The 24,819-nt window shown below is 47.6% G+C and overlaps 1 protein-coding gene across 18 annotated transcripts in view; it reads left to right on the top strand.

Moving 5' to 3' along the window:
• The window catches only part of MEGF11 (multiple EGF like domains 11), a 382,331-nt gene extending 363,687 nt beyond the window's left edge, over positions 1–18,644 (top strand). For 2 of the 18 annotated variants that reach the window (XM_043470845.1, XM_043470843.1), the window contains 9 exons: positions 218–346; positions 1,123–1,251; positions 2,555–2,791; positions 4,264–4,382; positions 6,600–6,666; positions 7,304–7,405; positions 9,831–9,887; positions 17,274–17,480; positions 18,108–18,644. In XM_043470845.1, coding sequence (XP_043326780.1) covers positions 218–346; positions 1,123–1,251; positions 2,555–2,791; positions 4,264–4,382; positions 6,600–6,666; positions 7,304–7,405; positions 9,831–9,887; positions 17,274–17,480; positions 18,108–18,277 — 1,217 coding nt within the window. In that variant the 3' untranslated portion in view covers positions 18,278–18,644. Of the gene's footprint in view, positions 1–217; positions 347–1,122; positions 1,252–2,554; positions 2,792–4,263; positions 4,383–6,599; positions 6,667–7,303; positions 7,406–9,830; positions 9,888–10,096; positions 10,236–17,273; positions 17,816–18,107 lie in introns of those variants that run through there. The other 16 variants (XM_043470851.1, XM_043470847.1, XM_043470856.1 and 13 more) reach the window with 14 other exon arrangements.
• Positions 18,645–24,819: the final 6,175 nt, after the last annotated feature.

Raw genomic sequence — 24,819 nt, 5'->3', positions numbered from 1 at the left:
CTGTGGCTGCGCAGCAAAGAGACACGAGCCTGGCCTCTGGTTCCAGGGCCCCTTTGTCCAAAGGCCTCCCCACCCGCTTCAGCGTGAGGGTTGAGCGTGGAGGTGGCTCAGTGCAGGGTCTCACTGGTCTTCACCCCGCGCTGAGAGAGAGAAGGGAGAGGAGACGGGTTTGGTCCCGATGCACATCCACAGCTGCCCCCACCCTGTTTCTCTGCAGGCTGCCCAGCAGCATTTTACGGGAAGGACTGCGGGCGTGTGTGCCAGTGTCAGAACGGTGCCAGCTGCGACCACATCAGCGGCAAGTGCACCTGCCGCACGGGCTTTACCGGGCAGCACTGTGAGCAGAGTAAGCGGCCCCGAGCCCCGAGCCCGGGAGTCGATGCGGGGCCTCGGCCTCCTGCCGGGAAGCCTGCCCCTTCCCCGTCCACCCATCGGGGCCCCGCACCCTCTGTTCTCTTGACTTTGGGAGCAGCTCCCAAGGAGAAAACCTGAAGGCTGGGCCTACATTGGTGTTTGAAGTTTCTTCCTCCTATTGGGGTGGGGATGGGGAAGTTGGGGCAGAGCAAAGGCTTTACTGGGGGAAGGAGGAGCTTAATGAGAGAAAGCGAGCAGACCTTGTTTGATTCTTCTTTGAAACTCCTGTGGCACCCAGCTTGGGGCCTGACGCTGGAGGATGCTGTGTAAATATGGACCAGGTGAGGAGGGAGGGTGGGCATGCCCCCACACAGGGTTATAGGTATTGTCTTGCCCCAAGTGGCAAACCAGAGCACATCACGCACTACAGAGAAAGAGGCTTTACTCCATGAAAGTGAAAGTGTTAATAGCTCAGCTGTGTCCGACTCTTTGCAACCCCATGGACTTTAGCCCGCCAGGCTCCTCTGTCCATGGAATTCTGCAGGCAAGAATACTGGAGTGGATAGCCATTCCCTTCTCCAGAGGATCTTCCCAACCAAAGCATCAAACCCAGGTCTCCTGCATTGCAGGCAGATTCTTTACCACCTGAGCCACTTCCCTGGCTGACTCCGTGAGGCAGAATGATCACCGCTGCCCGCATGAGGGATGGGCGGGGTGGAGAGTAAGCACATCGCAGGCGCTCTGCCACCTCCACTTCGTGCTTCACAGGGTGTGCCCCAGGAACCTTTGGCTATGGGTGTCAGCAGCTATGCGAGTGCATGAACAATGCCACCTGTGACCACGTCACTGGCACCTGTTATTGCAGTTCTGGATTCAAAGGGATCCGGTGTGACCAAGGTAAGGCACAGACTGCAGAGTTCCCAGGGGCTCGGAAAGGGTCCCATGGAGGCAGGGAGATTCCAGTGGGATTGACTGAATTGCCTAAGGACCCTTTGTGACTTCCTTTTGTTCGCATCTGGGAAGAGACTGGGAGTGGAATGGGGTGGGCTGGGGAGGGGTACTCAGGTGCCAGAGAGGCTGATGGAGCAGGCAGCCTCTCAGGCACTGCTTCCCTCTGCTCATCCTTGACAAGTCTTGCGAGCCAAGGAAGGGTAACCGCAGCTAGTGCTGTGGAAATGTGAGATGAACGAGCCGGAAGCGTTGCCAGATTCTGGTCCTGCCATGACCCACCAGGAGTGCTTGGGCAGGTCACTTCCTTTTGCTGGGGGGTCTGTTATCCCCACGCAAAGTGCAGACACAGGGTTCTGCTGAGACCCAAGGAGGCCCAAGGGGCTCATCCTTGGCTCCAGTCTATGGTCAGACAAGACCCCAGAGTGTAGTTGTGATGACCAAGTTGAGATTATGTGAGTAAGGACTCAGCACAGTGCCTGGCTCGTGAGTGAGCACTGGATGAATGGTTTCTGCTGTTGGTTCTAGGAGACAGGGACGAGAATGGGCACGCAGGCATCCACAGTACAGGAAAGGGGCAAAAGCCATTACCACTGTGCTCTGACGGGGGATGGGGGCCAGCCCGCACATGTATCTCTGAGGGGTGATGCTTTAGGGGCACCTGGTGATCCTGAGCACGCTGGTTCAGCACTCACAGCTTTCACTGCCAGTCTGTCACTAGTGCTCACAGTGGGGTTACTGTCCCCGTGTCACAAGTGGGCAGACCGAGGACTCCGAGTCACAAAGCTGGTAGACAGGGAGAGGGGCTGAATCCAACTTTTCCTGACTCCTGAGAAACCCACCTCCACCAGTTACTGGTTGTGTGATCTCGAGTAAGTTACCTAACCTTTCAGTGACTCAGCTTCCTCATTTGTGAAAGCGGAATGATTAGTCTTTATGTCTTATAGGACTTATAAACACCCCTTATAGGGCTACTAAGAAGATCAAATGGGTTAATATCTGTAACTCAGTTTTAGAAGAAAGTAAAATATTCACCAAACACCTATTATTCGTTTCCCATCTCTGATCACATTTGCTCCTTGTCATGACCCTGGGTGGGACTCCACCTTGGTAGACAGCTGAACACACGGCCAAACACGTGACGCGGAAGGGATTGAGGAATAGGGCCAAGACCTGAACCAGGGTCTCCCGACATGAGAGGAGCCTGGAGGAGGCAGGCCTGCCTCCGGCTCAGCGCTCCCTCTGTCCGCAGCTGCCCTCATGATGGAGGAGCTGAATCCCTACACCAAGATCAGCCCAGCGCTGGGTGCAGAGCGGCACTCGGTGGGTGCTGTCACGGGCATCGTCCTCCTGTTGTTCCTCATCGTGGTGCTGCTGGGACTGTTTGCCTGGCGCCGGCGGCGGCAGAAAGAGAAGGGCCGGGACCTGGCTCCCCGCGTCTCCTACACGCCTGCCATGAGGATGACCAGCACTGACTACTCCCTCTCAGGTAAGAGCTATGCCCCCAGCACCTCCCACTGCCACCCCCCAACACACACACAACCCAGCAGGAGCCATGCGGTGTTCTTGGGGACCCCCAGGTTTATTGCTGCAGGTGGGTGGTGCAGACTCCCCTAGAGAGGGAATGGCAGTGAGCAGCAGGAGCTAACTTGGAAAGGTAGACAGGGCTTCCAGGGAGTGTCACTTCCTGGGAGCCCACTCTGAACAGCTATGGTTAGCAGCTTTCTTTCATTTCTCCAGAGCTTCCCCTTCTCACTGGTCTTCAGTCGCAGGAACGCCCACACGAAGCAGTAACTTTCCTAAATGCTGCAGGGGACCCTTGCCCCAGCCTCATGTCCGCGCCACCTCAGGAAACCAGCCTTGGGGCCCACTGTTCAAGCCCTGTCTCATTTTTGCTTCCTTGGTGAAGGCCTCAGAGCACCCCTCCCTCCCAGTTCCCAGAGTTAGGAGGGCCCGATCTGTACAGTGAGACGGGACAGCGCTGAAAGTGTGGGCAATGTCCCTCAAGCCAGCCTGTTCACAAATGTGGTACCAGTGCCAGCAGGCACTCGATCTGGGAGTCCAAGAGGGTGGGGATGGGGCTCTTGGGCCAACCGTTCCTCTCCCCGAACCCTAGACTGCTGCCTTAGAAATAAGAACAGCTTTTTGCTTCATATTTCATTAAACTGAAGAGGTCAAAATGCCCTAACGTTGCCCCCAGCCCTGAGCCACAGGAGGGCAGGCCTGTCGGGGGGAGCACAGGATGCCAGCTCTCCACAGCTGGCTCCACCGCTCATGGCTGCCTTAGAAAGCCCAGAGATCCTGTCAGCCTGCTGACATGTCATTCCTGCTGAGTGTGGCCTAGCATTTGCCCAGCCCTGTGCTATGCACGGCACATCACAGGCCTGGGCACAGACCCTGCCTCCTGAGAGAGCTGCTGGCCTGCGTGCCGCCCTGGGTTTCAGTCAAAGCTGAGGTCCTCTGATGAAGTCCCAAAGCTTGTAGATTTGGGGACTTTCGCTCTGACTATAATAAGCAAGTTTGGCTGGGTTTTCCCAGACCATCCCACTGGAATTCCCCAGCCCAGCATGGAAGTCCTGGAATCTACAGGAGGGCAAGGCCAGGAGTGGGGTTCTCTCTACAGCCTCACTCCTGGGATCTGACCCTGCGGGAGGCAGAGGAGGGTCAGCTCAGCCCTACACAGTTACTCAAGGATGCTGAGGCTGTCAGACTAACACTTCTCATGCTGGTACACCGCCCACACTGGCAAGCCTAACCTACATGCTGCAAGCAGGGCCAACACAAGGAAAGGGGCAAGACAGGCTCTACAGGTTTTCAGGGGGAGCAGTAGATGCCAGGAAGTGCGGGGGATGGGGGACCTGGCTGCCTTTCTCTGCAGAGCACTCTCAAGGCATCAGTTTAGGGGTGTCTCATGCCAGGGGCAGGGGTGTGACGGTATGCGGCACCTTGTTCTCTTCCCAGATTTGTCTCAAAGTAGCAGCCATGCCCAGTGCTTTTCCAATTCCAGCTACCACGCACTGGCGTGCGGGGGGCCTGCCACCAGCCAGGCCAGCACTCTGGACAGGAGCAGCCCCACCAAGGTACCGGGCCCCTGACTCTCCCCAGTCCCCATCCACTGTCCCCTCTGCCCGGGGAAGAAACTGCCCACCACTACCCTACCCAGGGTCTGCACGGAACCAACTGCCAATACAATAAGCACAGCCGTGTGATCCCACGTATACACTCTGGGAGGCGTGTAAGAGGAAGCCAGCAGGCTCTATGCAGCCAACACGGACCATGTAACCAGTGCACACCATGTGTAACCAACCCACAGCATCACTGAGCGAAACATACACCCCCATAGCCTGTGTGTAACCAGTGGCTGCCAAGTCATGTGACCACCTGTAGCCTTCTTGTCACACACAACCATGTGACCACATATCATCAAAACACCCCACCACTCACCACTGCAGCGTGTTACCAACAGTGGCCACCAACATGTGTACCACGAGTGCACAGAGTAAGTACCAGTGCTCAGGTACCACCTGATGTCCTTTATCTGGACACACTGCATGTTATCAGTACACACCCACAACACATGCTGCTATCAGAACCACCACACAGGACATGGAAACATCAGCCACAGCCACTGTTCCCACTGACGGAGTCGGGCAGGACTTCAAGGTCAGGTGTGTACCACCCTGGACAGGGTCCTCCCTCACAGCTTCCAACAAAACACTGGCTGATGGCAAGACGTCCTTTTACGTAAGTCACAGGCCCTTGGGCAAGGACATCTCAGCACACACATGTACTAACCCCCGCTCCTGGTGTGCCAGGACCTATAATGGGCAGAGAGGTTCAGAAATGAAAAACAGCCCCCAGAGACCACAAGGTCAAAGGGCTCACGTTGCACGCACATAGACACACACACCATGGATCATGGGGGGTTGGGGGGGGGGTTGGTATAATCCCAGGATTCCTGGCTTCTTGCAACTCTGTCCTGGGTCAGAAACATGTACAGGAGCACAGTTTTCATCCTCCAGGCCTGTGCCTTAGAGCTATAGGGATCATTTCTCCTCTTCTGCCCCAGAGAAAACATCTACAGACCACAGATCCGGTAGGAATGCATCCTGAACCACCCCCCCCCCCAGCAACAACAACACAGACCCCGTACAGCCCCAAGAGCCACTACTAAGCCAGCACCCAAAGGCCACTCTTCAGGGCTCTCATCTTCGGTTCTCCTATGGAATGGGAGTGTTGCACGCAAGGGGGCCTTGAGGTCCACATGCAAAGCCTGTGACCATCAGCTCCACACCCAGGTTCTCGGCTTTAGGCCTATCTAAGGAGCCATGGGAAAGGAATCCACAAGTTTCCCAGTAGGAGGCCCTTGATTAACAAGAGCCATGTTATCAAGGCTACAGCAGATGAGAGGCAAAGGATGCCAGGGATGAGAGGCCAAGTCCCTGTGTCCCTGTCATTCTTGTTCTCATTCTAACAGCGAAGTACCCGTCACCCTCTTTCACTAAGTCAGGGGGTGGAGTTACTACCGTGCAGCCCACTTGGTGGTCCTCTGGCTCACTTCACCCTAGGGCCCCAAAGTGCTTCTGTGTGGTCAGGAACCCTCAGCCTAGCAGACGTGTAGCAGGGGCAAGCAGCTGTGATGACATGGAAAAGACATGGGTCTAGGAGCTGAGACCCAGCTCTTCTGTGACCATGCGCAGGGCCCGCGAGCAGGACTCGGGTCCCCAGCTGTGAAATGAGGACGACGATCCTTGCCTCACATGAAGGGCAGCTGTGAGTGCAGGAAGAGGAGTGCCACAGGGACACCCTATCCTGACACCCCCCCTGGTCACATGAAAGGGAGACTCTCACTCAGCCTGGATCAGGTGGCAGAGGGGACACTGATGTTGCAGGCAGCCTCAGTGCCTCCCCCGCTGCTGGAGATGGCCTCATGCTGCAGTTGAGACGCTGCCAACACTGTCTCCCGCAGCTCAGCCCCACCCAGCTGACCTGCTTCTCCCGTCAGGGCCAGCTTGGCTCAGGTCAGTTCTCGGCTCCCCTTTGTCCCAGGGGCCTGGAAGCCCTATAGCTTCAGCCAGACAGCTTAGATGGGGACATATGCTCGGCTCCCACTGGGCCCAGCCACACCATGGTGGCCTGTCATGGAATACTTACCTCTTCCATCCCCCTAACGACCTAGCACCTAGGTGGGTCAGGGTCATCACAGGGGTGGTACACGAGGGTGGGCAAAAGCAAAGGCTGGGCAGGGGCACCTCAAGGGCACTAGATATTAACTTGTTCTCCTGCTTTCCAAACAGCTCAGTAACAAGTCCCTTGACAGAGACATGGCAGGCTGGACCCCCTACAGCTATGTGAACGTGTTAGGTCAGTAGTGGTTTGAGTCTGGTCCCTGGCCATCACGTCCCACCGTCTTCTTCTCCCACACTGACAGGGGCTCTGTCCCAGCTCCAAGGGAGAGTTAGTAGATAAATCTTAAGCATGATTTCCCCCGGGAAAGAGGGGTGTGGGGAGGAAACCCAAGCCCCTATTTCAGTTCTCATAAGTAGATGAAGCCCAGGGCCCCTTTCATTCCTAGTAGGGATAGGAGAGGTGGCTGTGACCCAGGACCACAAGGGAGAAAGCTCGGGCCCAGATGCGCGGATTCAGGTTGGAGGCAAAAGATGCACTTACCATCTGGGAAAGGGACCCGCTGCCTGAGCCAGGCCCTACTACCAAAGTGCCCCATTCAAGGGCTTCTCCCCTCTGCCCCACTGCCCTGGGGACACCAATTCCTGTGGGGGGGTGGGGTGAGGGATGGGGGTGAGAGGCAGGCAAGGCCATTTGGCCTCAGCTCTCAAACCCCCCTGACCCCACAGGCTCTAGGCTCCCTTGGATGCTACACACGGAAGCCCTAATTCCTTTCAACCTGCTCCACCCTGCCTCTTGTCCCCCCCTCCCACCCCTCCCCTGCCATACCAGGGCCCTGGGAATAATGGCTGCTCCCTGTCATTCCTCTCACTAGACTCCCATTTCCAGATCAGTGCCCTGGAGGCCAGGTACCCGCCCGAAGACTTCTACATTGAACTTAGACACCTCAGCCGCCCCGCTGAGCTACACTCGCCAGGTTAGACTCCCAGCCCTACCCTCTATCCCCTGGACCCCTGAGGTCATCCTATCAGACCAGACCCAGCCCCTACCCCAAATCCCTTCCTACCTCTTAACCCACCCCCGTGGTCCCAGAACTCTCCCTATTGAGCCCCTTCCCTCCGACAAGCCTAGATAGTTCCCCATAGAAAGAAGGAAACCTGTCTGGATTCCTCAGTCATTCCTGCTATCATGCTCAGTGTATATGTACAAACTGCAACTAGTTTTACGTGGAGGGAACCCAGCATAACCACACTCCCTGCAGCACGGAATACAACCCCAAACCACTGAGAAACGACTTGGGGATGGCCACATCTTTGGGCCCACGGGTGTGGATGACAGAGTTGACAGAGACTTTGGCCAAAAAGCCCAAAGTCCCCCAGAGGGAGAGCCCAGACCAAGCACTCCTAGGTCAAAGGGCAGGTGGTCCAGTAGGGATCTAGAGAGGTTGAGGCCGGATGTGTCAACCAACATCCTCTGTGCCCACATATTAGGCTCAAATCTGGTAGTTTGGGAAAAGATGCAAAAAGGAGACTTTGAAGGTCAGTCCCTACTGTGGGAGGAGGTGGGGTAGGAGTTACAGAAGTAGGTACAATGAACAAACAGAATTTGGGCTCCCAACCAAGTGCCCCTGAACACCCTCGGGGCCTAAATTCAGGCTCTAGCTGGTTTCTAGAGCTCAACTGAAATGCAGCTCTAGCAACCCCTGCAGGTCTCCGGGTCCAGGGACAGTAAGAAGAGCAAAGGTCTGAACTCATCTACCCAGGTATGGGCTTCAGAAACCCTGGGCTTATACCCAGCAGGCTGTGCTCCTGGCTGTCAGCCCCCTGAGCAGTGCTCAGAACATTCAATAATCCCACAGAATACAACGCCCCCCCCCCGCACCCCCTGCAACACACACACACACACAACCACCACCCTGCCCCCTTTCCACCTGGACGCATCCTCTGGGCTCAGCCCAGCTCTGTCCCCTCAGCCACCACACGTCCACACGTCATTTTTGGCTTACACCACGGTGGGCTGGTGAACAGTGGGAGAGAGTACTTCAGGACATCTGGGTTCTGTGTGCAGCTCAACTTCTCACTTGGTGTGGTCTCAGACAAGTCATCGCCTTTCTTTGAGTCTGTATTCTGTTCTATAAAACGGGGGTTAACCTTTTAATAGCCTGGCCTCCATCCCTCGGGGAGGGCAACGGAAGCCCTGGTCCCAGAATAAAGTGCTGAAGTGATGCCAGGGGTTCAGACTGTTCCTGAAGGGCACAGGCACCTACAGGTCCTTTAGAAGAACAGCAAACTTGAGCAGACCTGGACCTGGCTCTGCTCCATCGCTCAGTGCCGTGTGGAGGGCAGGGAGGGAGGAGCAGGCTTCCCCAAACTCCACTAGGGAACTCTAACTGGAGGAGGCATGAGGAGGCATCGGAACGGCCATGTATTGGTCTTCAGTTGGTCTTAACTGGGGAGAGTTAAGTGGAGTCTAACTGTATTTTAGTAAGCACTTGCTGCATCCCTTTACTGATACCGCAGCCTCAGTTATAAGCTGGGGGGGAAAAATGGCTTTGACTGTGAGCTCAAGTCATTACTGTCTGAATTCAAAATATCATATAGTTTCTTTTCTGGGATCACCAGCAGCAAAGAACCTGAAGTTTCATGTCCTTCCTGCCTCTGGCTGGCGCTGAGGACCATGCACTGTGGGAGCCTAGGATAAACTGTGGTAGCCAAAAGGGGAAAAAGAAATCCTTGGGATTGAAAAACACCGGTAATATTGTTCAAAGACAACTCTCAATTATGTGCTAAGAGTCCACCCAAAAAAGTGGGGGCAGGGGACTAAAAGAGCTGACTGGCTGGGAATGACTATATAACCTATAGAGAGGACTAATCAAGAACCTCAGCTGCCTCTGGCTCCCCTCAATTGAGCACTGGATCCACAAGGGCAGAGACAGACAAGACTAGAGCTATGAGGTGAGGAAGTCTTCACCCCATTCCAAAGTCCAACAGAACTGGGATCTGGAATGTCATACGCCCTTCCCCCAAGCTAAGAACTGGTCCTGATTCATTCCCTATCCTATATTCGTGGAACCTGGAACTTCACTTAGAGTGACTGTAGGTGGCATCAGAACTGCCTGTGATCGCCTCCAGGAAGACATTCCCCTCAAGGAGGTTACAGAGCAGTAGTGCTAAATATGCAGGGGGTGATAGAGCTCACCACTTACGCTTAGGAGCTTTTTAAAGAACTCTCATATGGTCAAGATGATTTAGAGGAGATTAAACCCCGAGTAATTTTCTAGCACTAAAGAACTATTTTCTGGGTAGGAAAGAACAGGATTAAAAAAAAAAAAAGAATACACGCAGTCTAAGTAAACCTCATTCACCCCTCTATTTTTCTTTCCTTTTACTATTTTTATGCAGGTGCTTGTGGAATGGATAGACGTCAGAACACATACGTTATGGACAAAGGCTTCAAAGGTAGAGTATCTAATCATGATGCCCCCTTAGGGAGGCTAAGAAAGATAAAGGATGCAAATCTGAAATTGCCAGGGTTTCTACCAGAGACAAAACTACGCATTTCTTCCCCCTACTCCCCAAAAAAGTTAAAGACCACACAACCTGGGACGGCTGGGTAGCTCTGCCCAGGAGGAGCAATCAATAATAACGATTTCATCTTTTGATTTCAGTTGCACCTGCTTAGGAAATGCTTGTGGCTTTTTTTATAGATGCCAACTAAATGTCTTCGGAAATGCAGAACGTCATTATCCTACCAATTAGTATGAGTTCAATTGATTATGAAATCTGAAATAAAGTCTATCTACTTGCCCCAGAGGCCTCCTGTCATTGCGCTGGCGAGGAATGCCACCCTGCACCTGCAGGCTTTCTGGGGCAAAAGGAATGAAAATGATACCTAGTGTTACTATTGTACGATGCTCCACCCTTACGAGGTCTCTGTCCCATAGAGGAGGGAAGCTAGGACTAATCCCCAGCACATGGGAACTGCAAGTCAGATCATCCTTCTAGGAAGTATACAGGTGAAGCCACAGATGAAAGGTCAGGTCCTTTCCCAGGCTTAGGGCCTAGGTTTAAAATGACAGAATGTATGAAATAGGTGGCTTTGAAATTATATCACTTATTAACTATGACAAACCTCTCCAAGGCCCAGTTTCCTCAATTACAATGTTGAGATAAGTATGCTTGTCCTACGGTCTAACAAGGTTATCCTGAGTATGCAATAAAAATCACAAATCGGAAGAGTTTTTGCATATTGTACAGGATTATACTGATGTAACAGAGTTGTCCCTTTGTCTCTGAAATGTATTCAAGAATCTCAGCCAGGGACTTCCCCGGTGATCCAGTGCCTAAGACTCTATGCTCCCAATGCAAGGGGCCTGGGTTCTATCCCTGATAGGGGAAGCAGACCCCACTTGCCACAACTAAGACCTTGCATAGCCAAACAGAATTTTAAAAAAAGAAACTCAACCAAACTGAAAGAGACAGGACTTACAGCAACGATCCCAGTGGATATCCTAAATCTACCTGTGTACCAGAATCACATGGAAAGCTTGTTAAAAAATACAGATGCCCACACCCCACCTCCCCAAGCTTCTGATGCAATAGATCAAGAGTGCTGAGTGCCTCAGAGTAATCCATATAGCAGATCACCTAACACAAACCACTGGTCTAGACGGACTCAGATTTCCCATCAGATTTAGCCTAAGATATACCTGAGACACAACTATTTCCTAACCAAGGAGAGCTAGTCATATACAGCCCTTTGTGGGGTGGTTATTAGAAGTAGGGTGTGCTAGGGGCAGGTGGCGCTGAGTGCTGTGTTCTGAACAGAGCAGGAAGAACAAGTCTCCACCAGCACATGTTAAGATGTGCATTGCCCAAGAGAACGATCTGAGGACAGGAGGCCACCCATAGGCTCCTGGCAGCCAAAGAACCCTATACCCTTGGGAGCATCATTCTGGCAACTTCTTTGTTTTGACTTAAACCACCCGAATGAGAGCAAGCACCATCACAGTAGATGAAGCTAAACAACAGAAAAGACAACTATACCATTTCATCACCGTGATCTTGGACCTCAGTTTCTTAAAGAGGCCTGAGAAACTGGAAAAACATCTCTAAGGGCCCTTGACAGCTCTGAGAATATCCATGACTCAAGCTTGCACGAACTCAGACAGGCCCAGACACCTCAGTACATGAGCACACACTTCCCAATGCACTTTGTGTCCTGCGCATTGTGGTAGGAGTTGCTACTCGCAGCCATGAATGTGAAACACAGTTAAGGACAGCAGTGTCCCAGCCTCGGCGTCATTCACTCGTTTTGTGGGATCATACATCTGAGTCTGAGTGCAGGGGAGGCCGAGCAGGCTAGCAGCCAGGTTTCATTTCATCACCCTGACTATAAATCTCATCCTCTAAATTGGAGAGAAAAGAGGGATATATAGGCAAATGTACCAACAGGTATTAGGGATCAACACACCAGAAACCAGAGGAAAACAGAACATCACAGGTCAGAGCTTTACAGAAACACATATCAAAGACATGGAATAAACCCCACCAACTGGCTGTCCCCCCAAAAACATTCAATAAACAAGTTATGTACCAGGAATGGAACTGTTTCCTAAAACTACTGGGCCAGAGCAAATCAGTGGTTACCAGAGTTAAGAGTCTTAGTGTTCTCTGAACTCAGTGGGAAAGAGACCTGATCTGGGAGTTTAAAGATTTGGGTTCTATGGGGGAATTCCCTGACAGTCCAGTGGTTAGGACTTGGCGCTTTCACTGCCAGAGCCCACGCTCAATCCCTAGTTGAGGAATACATGCTAAATCTTAATGTAAATCAGTCAATGCTCCCTTTCTCCCGTTACTTCCTGAAGACCTCCCCTCACTGTCATCCAGGAGTTTGCATGAGAGCACTCATACTGCCGTGCTAACCCCATTTTATCTCTAAACACCTTTCCATCTCTCCTTCCCCTTCCCGACCCTCAGCACAAGTATTCTCCAACAAACTGCTTCACGACAGCACTTATGTCATGCATTTCAAAGTGCTACAGAAGAAATCCTCCCCGCTAGTCTCCATCACCCTTATCCTGAAATCCTGGGTCCTACTGCTGCCGCCACTTTCCCCACCTGTATGCCCCCTGCTAATCCAACCTCCAGGTGTCTTCTTGCAGCAACCTTGGCTTCCAAGGTAGTCAGGAGCTCACTGACATCCTGAAAACTTTTTTCAGCCAGTTTTTCCCCCTCCCTCCAGTTCTCCTTCTGGCCCTGAGATCTCCCCAACTCCTCTCCCCGGTCCTTCTCTCTCAATCAAGAGAAAGGTGAGAAGTCAGGGCCCAGGAAGAGAAAAGGCAGTGCAGCCTCCTACTATGAGCAGGCTGAGAAGAACAGAGACGGATGTTTGGTGCCCGAGTTTTCAGCAACAGTGAAATACTGGCCTTAACTAGATGATAATGTGAACCTAAAGGTTGGGGTTGGGTTTCCCTGTTGAATCAATGTTAAAGAATCCACTTGCCAAAGCAGGAGACTCAGGTTGGATCCCTGGATCAGGAAATCCCCTGGAGAAAGAAATGGCAACCCACTGCAGTATTTTTTCCTGGGAAATTCCATGGACAGAGCAGCCTGGTGGGCTACAGTCCATGGGGTTGCAAAGACTCGGACACAACTTAGTGACTGAACAACAAAGGCTACTGTTAAGTTCAATCCTACTCACAAGGTGGCCTTGGAAAGTCATTTTCCCTCTCTGGATTTGCTGCTTGCATTATAAGATGAAGATGTTTCAACCAGCTCATTTCAGAGACCCCTTCTGCCTCTGATAGTATGTGGCTGTATGTGATTTGGGAGAGGTAGGAACTATGTGAGAAGCAGTGCCAGGTCATTATAGGGCTACATCTGCAGGCTTGATGCTAATTACAGGCCTTTAAAGAGCGACTCCCCAGAGCTTGGGTAGCCTTGTTTGAAGCTTCCCTTTTCTTTGCAACACGCCCAAAGTGCAGACACTGGCGCAGAAGTGGGGCTATAAAAAGATGAGGAAGTGTCCTAGAGCAGCTGGTTATTCTTCCCCTTGCCCCGCCCTCCCGCAGGGCAGGCAGGTAGATGACTCAGCTGGAGAAAGGAGGAGCTTCCTGAAGTATAGTCTTCCAGCTGGCCTTGCCCTCTTCTCCAGTCCTCAGAAGTAGAATCCAGATTATTCTGTATTTCAACACCCTCCCAACGCTACCTCAAAACACACACGCACATGCGCACACACTCTTCTCCATCATTTTGTCTTTACCTCTGGCCCCTTTATGGATGATACAGCTGCTCCCTTAGACTAGCCCCCATTCCCACAAAACCCAGCTTCTCTTGTATCCACTTAGGTGCATTCCCTGCTACAGAGCAAACTACTTATTTCCCCCAAACCTGAAAGCAGCCAACTTTTCTGGTGGATACCAGAGGAGCACTACTGGTTGGCTGAATCGCTGTTAGGCAAGGAGCTAGAGTGTCAAGGCTTTCCCACTGCTGTAACAATTGGTCATGGGATGTCCACAAAAAGCCTACAGCTTGGCTTTCTCAGCAGAACTGGGCCCCATAGGTAGAACACCTTCCTTGTTGAGGGTGAACTGTATCTTTAGATACAGATACAGTTTGCGGTTAGGATATAAGAGAGGAAGTTGTGGCTAAGTCAGGTCCAACCCTTCTGTGACCCCATGGACTGTAGCCTGCCAGGCTCCTCTGTCCTTGGAATTCTCAGAGCAAGGATACTGGAGTGGGCAGGCATTCCCTTCTCCAGGGGATCCTCTTGACCCAGGAAGTGAGCCCCAGTCTCCCAAATTGCACAAAGATTCTCTACCATCTGAGCCACCAGAGAAGCCCATAGATAGGGCAACAAAATGTGAGGGGAGAATATCTTGATTGGGTATCAGAGAAGGCAGGGGCTGTCCTAACTTACTAACATTAGGCAAACTTTATGAGCTTCAGCTTCCTCATTTCTAAAGTAGTAATACTAGTCTTTACTGCCTGGGCCCCCTGCACAGATGTAACAAGAATCAAATGATCTAACTGGAGTGAGCGGAGACGCGGAGACCAGCTACATGTGCTATAAAGCCAGCTATCACTAATCATCCAATTTTAGAAAATATGTAACTGAGTCAGGTGCCAATCAAAGCAAAAGGATGTGCCTGCATGGGGAGGAGGGGCGAGGTGTAGGACTTTCCACTCAGGGAGTAGCCCTTCTTTAAGCAACACTGGAAGTCCTCAGCTTCCATGTGAGAGCTGAGTCATATACTGCCTTACTACTTGGCTGGTAAAGTCAGAGAACCTCAAGTGGGAACAGTTGGCCAGCTGGGGTTCTTGGACTCAATTAACCCCAATCCACTTATACTAAGGAACAAAGTATTAACTAGAAGCAATTTCATGTGGCTCAGGTAGGTCATGACCAAGGACCCACAGCCACCTTCCCCCCATGAGCATCTCACCAGCAGTTAGGCCAATCCAGCCTCCCTTTAGTCTCTGCTAGGGCTGGCTGTGACTGCTATCTAGCAGGGATGTTTTCTCGGGACTTCCCTAGTGGTCCCGGGGTTAAGAATCAGCCTGCTAATGCAGGGGCATGGATTGGACCCCTGGTCCAGAAAGATCCCACCTGCCAGGAGGAACTAAGCCTGTGTATCACAACTGCTGAGTCTATGCGCTAGAACCCAGGAGTCCCAACTACTGAAGCCAGCCCTCGGAGCCCGCGCTCCACAACAAGGAAAGCCACCACAATGAGCATCCGGCACACCACAACGAACAGTTGCCTCCACTCACCACAACTAGAGAAAACACCTGAGGGCAGCAACGAAGACCAAGGACAGCCAAAAGTAATTTTTTTAAAAATAATGTTTTCTCCTCTCTAGGGTTCTAGGCTAGAGAGGGCACGAACTAAGAACCGACCCAAGGTTCACATCTCTCTCTCTGATTGTGGGCTAAGTTGTGACACAATGTGCTCTGAGCCTGGTTCTGGAGCTTGCTTTAATACTGACGAGCAGTGTGACTCTGGGGAAGTCACTTCCCTATTCAAACCTCAATTTCCTCATAAGCAGTAAAGCGGAAGGGGAAATAATAATTACTGCTGTGCCTACACTAGAAGGAACTAATAGGTGAATGCAGTTTGTACAAGATTGAGGAAACATTAATTGTGAAAAGAAACATAAATAATCCTCCACTAACAAAGTGTTAGTCGCATCTGACTCTGCGAACCCATGGACTATAGCCTGCCAGGCTCCTCCGTCCATGGGATTCTCCAGGGAAGAATACTGGAGTGGGTAGCCATTCTCTTCTCCAGGGGATCTTCCTGACCCAGGGATCAAACCCAGGTCCCCTGCATTGCAGACAGATTCTTCACCAACTGAGCCACCAGGGAATCCCAACAAAAAAAAGTAAGTCCCCTCCAACCAGCAGTTGTGGGAGAAGACTCCTGGGGTGGCACCCATGTCAACTACTGCAGTCACGTGCAGTGTTCTGCTCTCACTGGAGGTACCTCCAGTCACCTCTTGAATTACATTACCACTTTCACTTCTTTACATTTTTATTAATTTCACAAGCTGGAGGCAGAAGGCATAGATAAAAAGCAGTCCAAAATGTAATCTATGGTGGTTCTAGGGAAAGATCATCTGAAAATTTTACCATCTGCTACCACTTATAGAAATTTAGAGCTGAGAAATAGAGAAATTTCACCATCTGCTACCACTTAAAAGAAATTTAGACTTCTTAGATCACTCTTGACTAAAGTCCCTGCAACTCAGTGCTTATTTCTAGAGCCCCCTGGCTGGCAGAGCCTCAGAAGGAGGGCCAGAGCTGCCAGCTTAGAGTCTCCTGCTTTTTCTGGGCAAATTCTGCCACATTTGAAACGATCAACAAGAGGCAGTAATTTTCCCCCAAAAGGGAAAAATAGCAGAGAGACTGAAGGAAGGGTTCCCCTTTCCTTGTGACTCCCAGTCACAATGAAAACCTTCTTCCTCCAGTGGGCTACAGTTACCTTGCTTCATATTTGGAAATTAGTTTGCAACCTTTCATACCCTAATATACTCGGAAGTCTTACGGATGACGCACCTGAGAGACGCTAGGAGAAGCAGTATGAGTTCTCCTGGTATCACAGAAAGATTCTGCTAAATTATATTTCAGTGAGCATTCAAAGAACAGGAGTAAGTGACCACACAAGATATACTGCAGGCTTGCTAGAAAATAGGAAATTCCCAAAGCCTAGCTTGAAACCAAGGTGCTTTTTAAACCTGTTACACTTCAATCTGCCCTGCCTCTGATCATGAGCTTCGCAAGAGCATGGATACTACCTGTGGGCTGCCTAAAGGTTGCCAGATTGCTGACACTTGTGCCAAATCACACACCTACTGCTGAACCCAAGCTTAGTCGTCAAAAAGAATTCAGAAAAATGATGTCACAGAAAACATACAAGCCAAGGAGTCCTGAGGCATGGATTCAAGTATTGGCACTGCCATTCATGTGCCATGTGACCTTAGGCAAGTCACTTCCGCTCCCTGGGCCATCATCCTCTAAAATGCAAAGTCAACTATCCTTGCAGGATTTTGTAAAAATTAAATAACAGATGTGAAAGCACATTATGAATACCTTGAATTAATCCCTCTCTGATGCTCTACCTGACTACTAAAACAAAAAAGTTCTTATCCCTCCAAAAACACGTTTCTTTAAAAAAAAGAACTCTGCTTACCTCACAGAAAGCATTTCTCAACATAGTAAGTGAGTCTTAGACTGTCATAGGCGTTTACAACTTCACAAGTCTGACAGCACATAAACTGTACTCTGCTTTTGGTATTTAAGCTATGTCCTTGTTTGTCCTAAGAAATTTCTCTTGCCTTGCAGATTACATGAAAGAATCCGTGTGCAGTTCTAGCACTTGTTCCTTGAATAGCAGTGAAAACCCTTATGCCACAATTAAGGACCCACCCATCCTCACCTGCAAGCTTCCAGAAAGCAGCTATGTAGAAATGAAGTCGCCTGTGCACAGGGGGTCTCCGGACACAGATGTGCCATCCTTGTCGACATCTAATAAAAATATATATGAAGTTGGTAGGTGTCTCAAATAAGTAACTTAGTGAAAGCAGGGCACTAGTGCAGCATCTGAAGTAAAATCAGCCCTCTCCAGTCCCCTTTTTGAAAACATCCCCTTCTTCTGTTGTTTTTTTTAAGAAATTCAAAGTGAACTGTCTTTCCCAGGACCTCTATCCACTCTCAAACAAGAAATCAAATTCTTGTGCCAACTCTGCTTTTAAAAAAACACTAAGTATGAAGCAGAAATACTGGGGGTGGGGAGCTGATACACACAAACACACACTCTTCAACTGATTGTTGACCCAAATTCCTGTTTAAAACAGAAAACAATCAGAACAGTTTGCAAGTTTTGAAATTACCTTGTTCTACTTTCTCCCAGTTGAACCCATGTCCCTGGGTTCACTGATAATACTCCTACCGATAGGATATTCTAAGTCCCTTGGTTTTGACCAGAGCTTGAGATTCTGATAGCACACTCACTTAGGTTTTCAATCTCTTGAACAAGCCTCAGTCCTAACCCTCATACACTTATCCTAAGTCCTTGGTTTCTCTCCCCACCAAGTTAAATAGAATTCTCTTCCCCCGCCCAATAAGGCAACTAAAGCTAATCTGTTCTCTGAACTCATTTTTCACTATATTCCTTAGAGCCCACAGTCAGTGTGGTCCAAGAAGGCCGCGGCTGTAACTCCAGCTATATCCAGAATCCATACGACCTCCCTAGGAACAGCCATATTCCTGGTCATTATGACCTTCTCCCAGTAAGACAGAGCCCTGCCAGAGTGCCATCCCAGGACAAGCAGTCTGAAGAGGGATAAGCCTCTCTCTTGCAATGCGCTCTGCTGAATATTCTCTGACTCTCTGAAAGAAGACAATCTCTTGACTTGAAATAATGGTACAGACTGACTCCAGCTGCGTATTAGTTATAACATTCACCTGGAACTAAAGAAGAGCTTCCAAGGGACTGGGTTAGTTGTTCAAAAGGTCTGTTCTCAAAATCAAAATCTACCACCCACCCATCCCCAACCCCAAATGTTCTGGATGATATGATCTTTTAAAACATTTAAGATACAGCTACTCATCAACATCAGCTAAATATATATATATATATATTTATATATTAAATTATCTGAAACATGATGCTTAGAAAGCATGTAGAATAGGTTTTACCAACTTTCCTAAGAAGAAAGGGAACTGGGGAGGTGAGGGGATTACTTTGAGGCACCTGAAATGTATTATGTACCTTTAGTTCCTGTTACCCTCAATTATCTGCTTTATTGCCGAAGATAATTAGTACATAGACACAAACTGTGCTAACATCAATCCTAAAGCACCTGTACATGTATGTCAGGTCAAACAAATTATAACAGCCAAGCTTACAGAGTTTAATATATAGTCTAATGCTGACAACTTCAATTTTTTTTAAATAAAACTTTAAGAAACACAAATTAACTCTCCCTCTTCTGCCCCTGGTAGTAGTAGAAGAAAAAAGTTTCCAGAGTGCAGCAGCCTCTTTCAGTCAAACAATTATTTCTATGCCAGCTTTACCAACCAAATCTTGCCAATTCAAAGTTCAAGAACATCACAAGCTGATCCCAGCCTTCTTGTGTCTCCTTAGCTATCCAATTCCTGAGTCATCCCATACGAAATAAAACTCTGAGATGATGCCTTTCAGCAAGCAGTCATAGACTGGTAGGAATTAAATATCCCTACAAATGGTTATTTGGCCTCCCGGATTTATTTTGGTTGACATTATGCTCTCAAGCATTTCTTCATAAATCTTGAGCTTGATGTAGTATGGAACCTAAAAGTGTAGAAGAGATTAGACTCCCACTTTTAGGAAGTAGAAATCCACTTCCTAAAAGTGGATATAGGAAGTTTAAGTTGTTAAAGTGCATTATGCTTTTTGATGGAACTAAATGAAATGATTAAAGAATGGACTGTAACAAATTGCCGTGACATGATGTAAAAACTTTAAGTACATGAAGTACTTCCACCTTTCAAGCACCACCTACTGAGATGGCCGAAAATGTATTACAATGAGCTTAATGCCCCTGATTCCAGTATTTGGTGTATCTATATGTTCCACTTTAATGAATATAAGTAAACTAGAGCTCAGATGGGTCAAAAAGCTACCACTCCCAAACCCTACAGAGGACCTCCTTGCAAGAATTGAAGACCAAAAGGGCAAACTGAGAAAACCAACGGCCACCCCGATACCACTCCATTCCCTGATTAACAGTCCAGGCCATAAAAAACACTTCCAAAAAGGTATACAGAAGAGGAACCAAGTGACTGTAAATGACTGCAAAGCTGGAACAGCTGCTACAGGAAATGTGGGAGTTCTGAAACCCTTGACACGCTGGAAGTCTGCCATGGAACCCATTAGTTTGGGCAATAACCAGCAAAAGCAAGAAAATAAATGAGTAAATCCTCCCTCCCCCACTTCACTCAAGGCGTAAACCAATTTTATTGTTAGGGGAAAATATAATACTTACATGAATGCTGCATGTGTGCATGGGAGCAAGTGATCAGCAATAGCAGATTTACTTTCCAAAAAGCCTTATTAAAATATAAATACTAGAAAATTACTTTGTAGGCCCAAGGAAATGTTTCTCATACATATGTAGAAATATAGATAAGAGACTTACCTCGGTATTCCAGGGCAACAAGTGCTCAAGTATCTTGTCAAGTAAGGATCTGGAAGCATGGTGAAGTCAGATCAACAGGAGGAACTTGTCTCAATCCCAGGTTTTACCTTCTTCCCCCACCCTGCGTGTACAGTAACCGCTGCCTGGCAAATAGCAAACAAGCAGCATCACTCACGTTTCACGCTTCACCTCTTTTTTGCTGAGTATCTTCTGGGCAAAATTCAGCAAGAGGTGACATGGTGGAACTGCAAAAGCACTGGGTCAACATTAGTGTTACTTGCCATCTCTGGGTTCCTTTTTTCCCCATGTATGAAAAAAAGGGGAGCAGAGACGGGTAAGGGAGCTCTAACAACCCTTTAGCTCTAGCATTCTATGATTTTCAAAGAAATGTAATACAACTCAAGTCAGGCAAAACAATGGAGAAGGGAAAGGCAGAGGGTGTGATTAATCTATTGTGACAACAGCAGCCTTCACATATCTAACAGTTACTGATAAAAGACATTTCAATCTAAGAGAGCAACTGCTAGGAACTTCTGTCTAGCACTGTCACAAACAGGTTCATGGTCAACCTAAACACGTGCACTGTACATTATATTGGCAACTTGGAAAAATCTGTTCAATTACTTTACAGAAATTAAGTTTTGACTCAGTGATGTGCATATAATTCAAATGAATAAGAAAAACACAATTATTGTACAATAGCGTAATGCAACTATGAAATGGCAATACTTTTTTAAACAATCCAGATTTGTGATATATTTGTTCACTGTGCAGAGGGATCATACCTTGTACCAAATAAAGTGGATTTCTCAAACTAATTTAACAAGAATGCCTACTGTTGTGCTGCACACTGAAAATGTGTCTATAATCTACACCTTAGGTTTAAAGGTACAACTAACCTACATTTTGTGTGGTCACTCTAGAGAGCCAGAAGAGCGAAACTCATCCTAATAAGAGTTTGAAAATAAAGTGAAAAGGTTCTATCAAAGTTGTAAGAAGAGAGTCTCTTCCTTTAAAGTAATGAATGGGAACAACACATTCATGCCCAAAAACTGTTGAAAAACTGCACACACATCAGTATACTCAAATAGAGAATTCCTCTGCTTTCACAAATATTTGGACTCAAAGACAACTATTACAACTTGTGCTCAGCTCCAAAGGCACAAAGGTACTTCTATGGAAAGGAATAAAGGCAAGTGTAATGGCCACATAATTTGTATAAGTGTAATGAATAGCTGTCTGCCAGTAGAAGTTGTCACCCACTATAGTACTCTGGGTGCATCTGTTTTAGGATCTTTTAAAACATATGCTTGTGACCTAACTGGTAAAGAAGCAGCAGAATTAATTTTGTAATAAAATACAGATGCTAAAAATAGCTTACTGAATGCATTCAATGGTGTATGTTTAAAATTTCTCTCTTATATTTTCAAAGTTTTATATGTACTCCTCAAACTTAAGTCAAATTAAAGCCTTTCAATTTGTCAGTTCACAAGGCTTAATGTGGTGGTCAAATCAACTTAATAAAATGCCTAACCAAAAATAAAGTATTTTTGCAATTTAGAGATTAAGACTCATTCAGAAAAGACACGACAGACAATCCTCAAAACAGGGAGGCTGGGGCTTTGACATCTAAGTGAAAGATAATACATAATCAAGAGTTGTAAGGCTAAAAAAGGTATTTACTGAGAATAATAGTGTTTTAAGTCTATGACTTATGAGACTCAGAATACCACCCAATACCATAAATGATAACAATAAATGATAAAGGCAGCCGGTTGTGCACTCAATCACTGCAAGCTGTGCACTCAATACAGAAGATTCTAGAATGATACTACAGGCCATTCATTAAGCCAGAGGAAAGACAGAAGAGGCCCAATTCATCTGTATATGGCAACAGAAGATGGAAAATCTCAGAAGGGGTGGATGATGGATACATAAAGGATTCATTATATGATTATATATACTTGCATATAATAATTATTAGGGCTTCCCAGGTGGCTCAGTGGTACAGAATCCTCCTGCCAATACAGTGAATGCGGGTACAATCCCTGGATTGGGAAGATCCCCTGGAGAAGGAAATGGCAACCCACTTCAGTGTTCTTGCCTGGGAAATCCCTTGGACAGAGGAGCATGGTTGGCTACCGCCCATGGGATCACAAAGTCAGGCTGAGCACGTATGTAATAATTACTATATATTATTTATGTAGTAATTTTATATAAAATTTTTTAAAGATGCTTAATCTAAATGGTAATTCTCAGACTGTAGCTCCCAAGCTAAACTAGAATGAACCCTAGGATTTGGCCCTTCACTCTTTCCCATGCGCCTTCTTTATTGTTTCAACACAGGGTTGTAGGAGAAATAAACATTAGGGATGTGAGTATGAACAAAGCATTTTCCCTACCTCTGTGGATCTTACAATATAGCAGAGATAAACACAGGGCCCTGGTGATTCAGTGGGGTGGTGACTATATATTTACTTCTTTCTAGCTTTCTGCAAAGCTAGACGGACTCTGAGCAGTGGTTCAGTCCAAACCCAGAGGAGGAGGAAGCTCTAGTCTATAGCAACAGTTGTCAGATTACCTCTTCATTCCAGTCTGCCTCCAAGGGCGCTGTTTAGCCCAGCAGATGGTCCTGCAGAGCCTTGGGAGTAAGTGCTGAAAGCAGTAATCTTGCTCATTTGGATGGGGATAACAGGGTCTGAGATTTTGTGGTCTAAGGCAAGGTTAAGTTACAATGACTCAAACACAGGAAAGGAATCCTGTTGGCTATTCTCACCACCATCACTGGTACTGATAACAGAGTAGTTAACAGCCAACACACAAGACATCTGTGCCAGGACCTATCAATTCTATGCTTAATTATGTTAAATAATTCAATTCAAATGTGGAGACTACTAATAATTAAATTACAAGTTTTTAAAGGTTCTCTCTCCCAAACACAATTATATTTCAAAGTATATATTAAAAGCCAGCAGAATTTTAACAGTAAAAGCCCAAAAAACAAGCAATTCTCAGTTCACAGTTGACAAAGCAGCCCCTCAAGTGTTTCTCCCCCCATAGTACATATGGTACTTTGATGCATATTGCTGAAACTGACAGTCATTCTGCAAATGTTCTGAAAGCTTTCGTCTTATTTAATGGCGTTAACATGGAAATAAAGATAGGATTTTAATCAAGTTATTGTAAGATCAAAAACATCTTGCAAAGTGTACATCTGATTTTAACTTAGCTATTAAATTTAAATTTTAGTTAGAATGTATAATAATTTGGCTCTAGTACCTGAAAAACATATTCATAGGATTGCTGAATTAAAGCTAGGATACACCCCCAAAATGATCTAATCCAGTCCTCTGGAGAAAGTGAGGCTCAGAGACACAATGACTAGAAGACCTGTAACTAATGTCCAAGTTTTTGTCACCCACTCTATCATACCTACCACGTTCAATCTTTTACCTCAGAATTTAACATACTTTCTAATTTTATGCCTGTATCAACTTCCTTTCAAATATTCTTTCTCTATCCAATTCGGTTTTTAGGAAAATGGATACTTCAATAAAAATTCTCTCAGTCTAATCCTAATGGTCTCCTTTACTTAAATGGTAGTCACAGCTGTGGTTTTTCCAGTAGTCATGTATGGATGTGAGAGTTGGACTATAAAGAAAGCTGAGCACCAGAGAATTGATGCTTTTGAACTGTGGTGGTGGTGAAGACTCTTCAGAGTCCCTTGGACTGCAAGGAGATCCAACCAGTCCATCCTAAAGGAGATCAGTCCTGGGTGTTCATTGGAAGGACTGATGCTGAAGCTGAAACTCCAATACTTTGGCCACCTGATGTGAAGAGCTGACTCATTTGAAAAGACCCTGACGCTGAGAAAGATTGAGGTCAGGAGGAGAAGGAGACGACAGAGGATGAGATGGCTGGATGGCATCACTGACTTGGTGGACATGGGTTTGGGTAAACTCTGGGAGTTGGTGACGGACAGGGAGGCCTGGCGTGCTGCGGTTCATGAGGTCGCGAAGAGTCGGACACGACTGAGCAACTGAACTGAACTGACTGAATGACATTAGCATTTTGTATTAGATCATTGTTACCATCAGCCTCCTACAATTTAAGACATTAGAATGACAACTCCAGTTTATTTGGCATATTGTATAGATGAGTGGAAAAGCTGACCTGCCAAATCCCAGGAAGGGAGGCAGCTCCAGCACTGACCCAACCAGGAGAACAGAAGGCAGATCTTGGGCACTAGTTTGACTGCTATGCTAACCCACTAAATGTATCGGTGAAAGAGGGTCCTTTCATAGGTTTTGTTCATCTTTTTTTTTTCCACACAGGGAACAGATATCCTTGGGCACAGTCCTCATGCAAAATTCATATTTTGTTTTGAATTTTTTCCTCAGGCTTATGATGTTTGTGAGACATCAAATATCCAGCCTTCATTTTTTTCCTTAAAAAAAAAAAAAAACTCCAGAAATTAAAATTTAACAGGTTGAAATTAAGTTCTAAATTATCCACCTAACCTTTGAATTATTCTGCTTCTGATGTTAGCCAAAACTGTCTGAATAGTAGGGCTTTTCTTTTTCTAGATAGACGAGATGATCACAATAGCTCAAACCACTGAAAGTATTTGCATTCTGTTAAGTACCAATCACTGAAAAACATTAGGATGTCTGTTTCCCCAATGACAAAATAAATATGACTAGCTCTAA

Source organism: Cervus canadensis, chromosome 6, assembly GCF_019320065.1.
Source record: "Cervus canadensis isolate Bull #8, Minnesota chromosome 6, ASM1932006v1, whole genome shotgun sequence".
In the NCBI taxonomy this organism is placed as follows: domain Eukaryota; kingdom Metazoa; phylum Chordata; class Mammalia; order Artiodactyla; family Cervidae; genus Cervus; species Cervus canadensis.
Note: the sequence above shows the minus strand (reverse complement) of the source record. Positions and strands in the feature narration are given on the sequence as shown.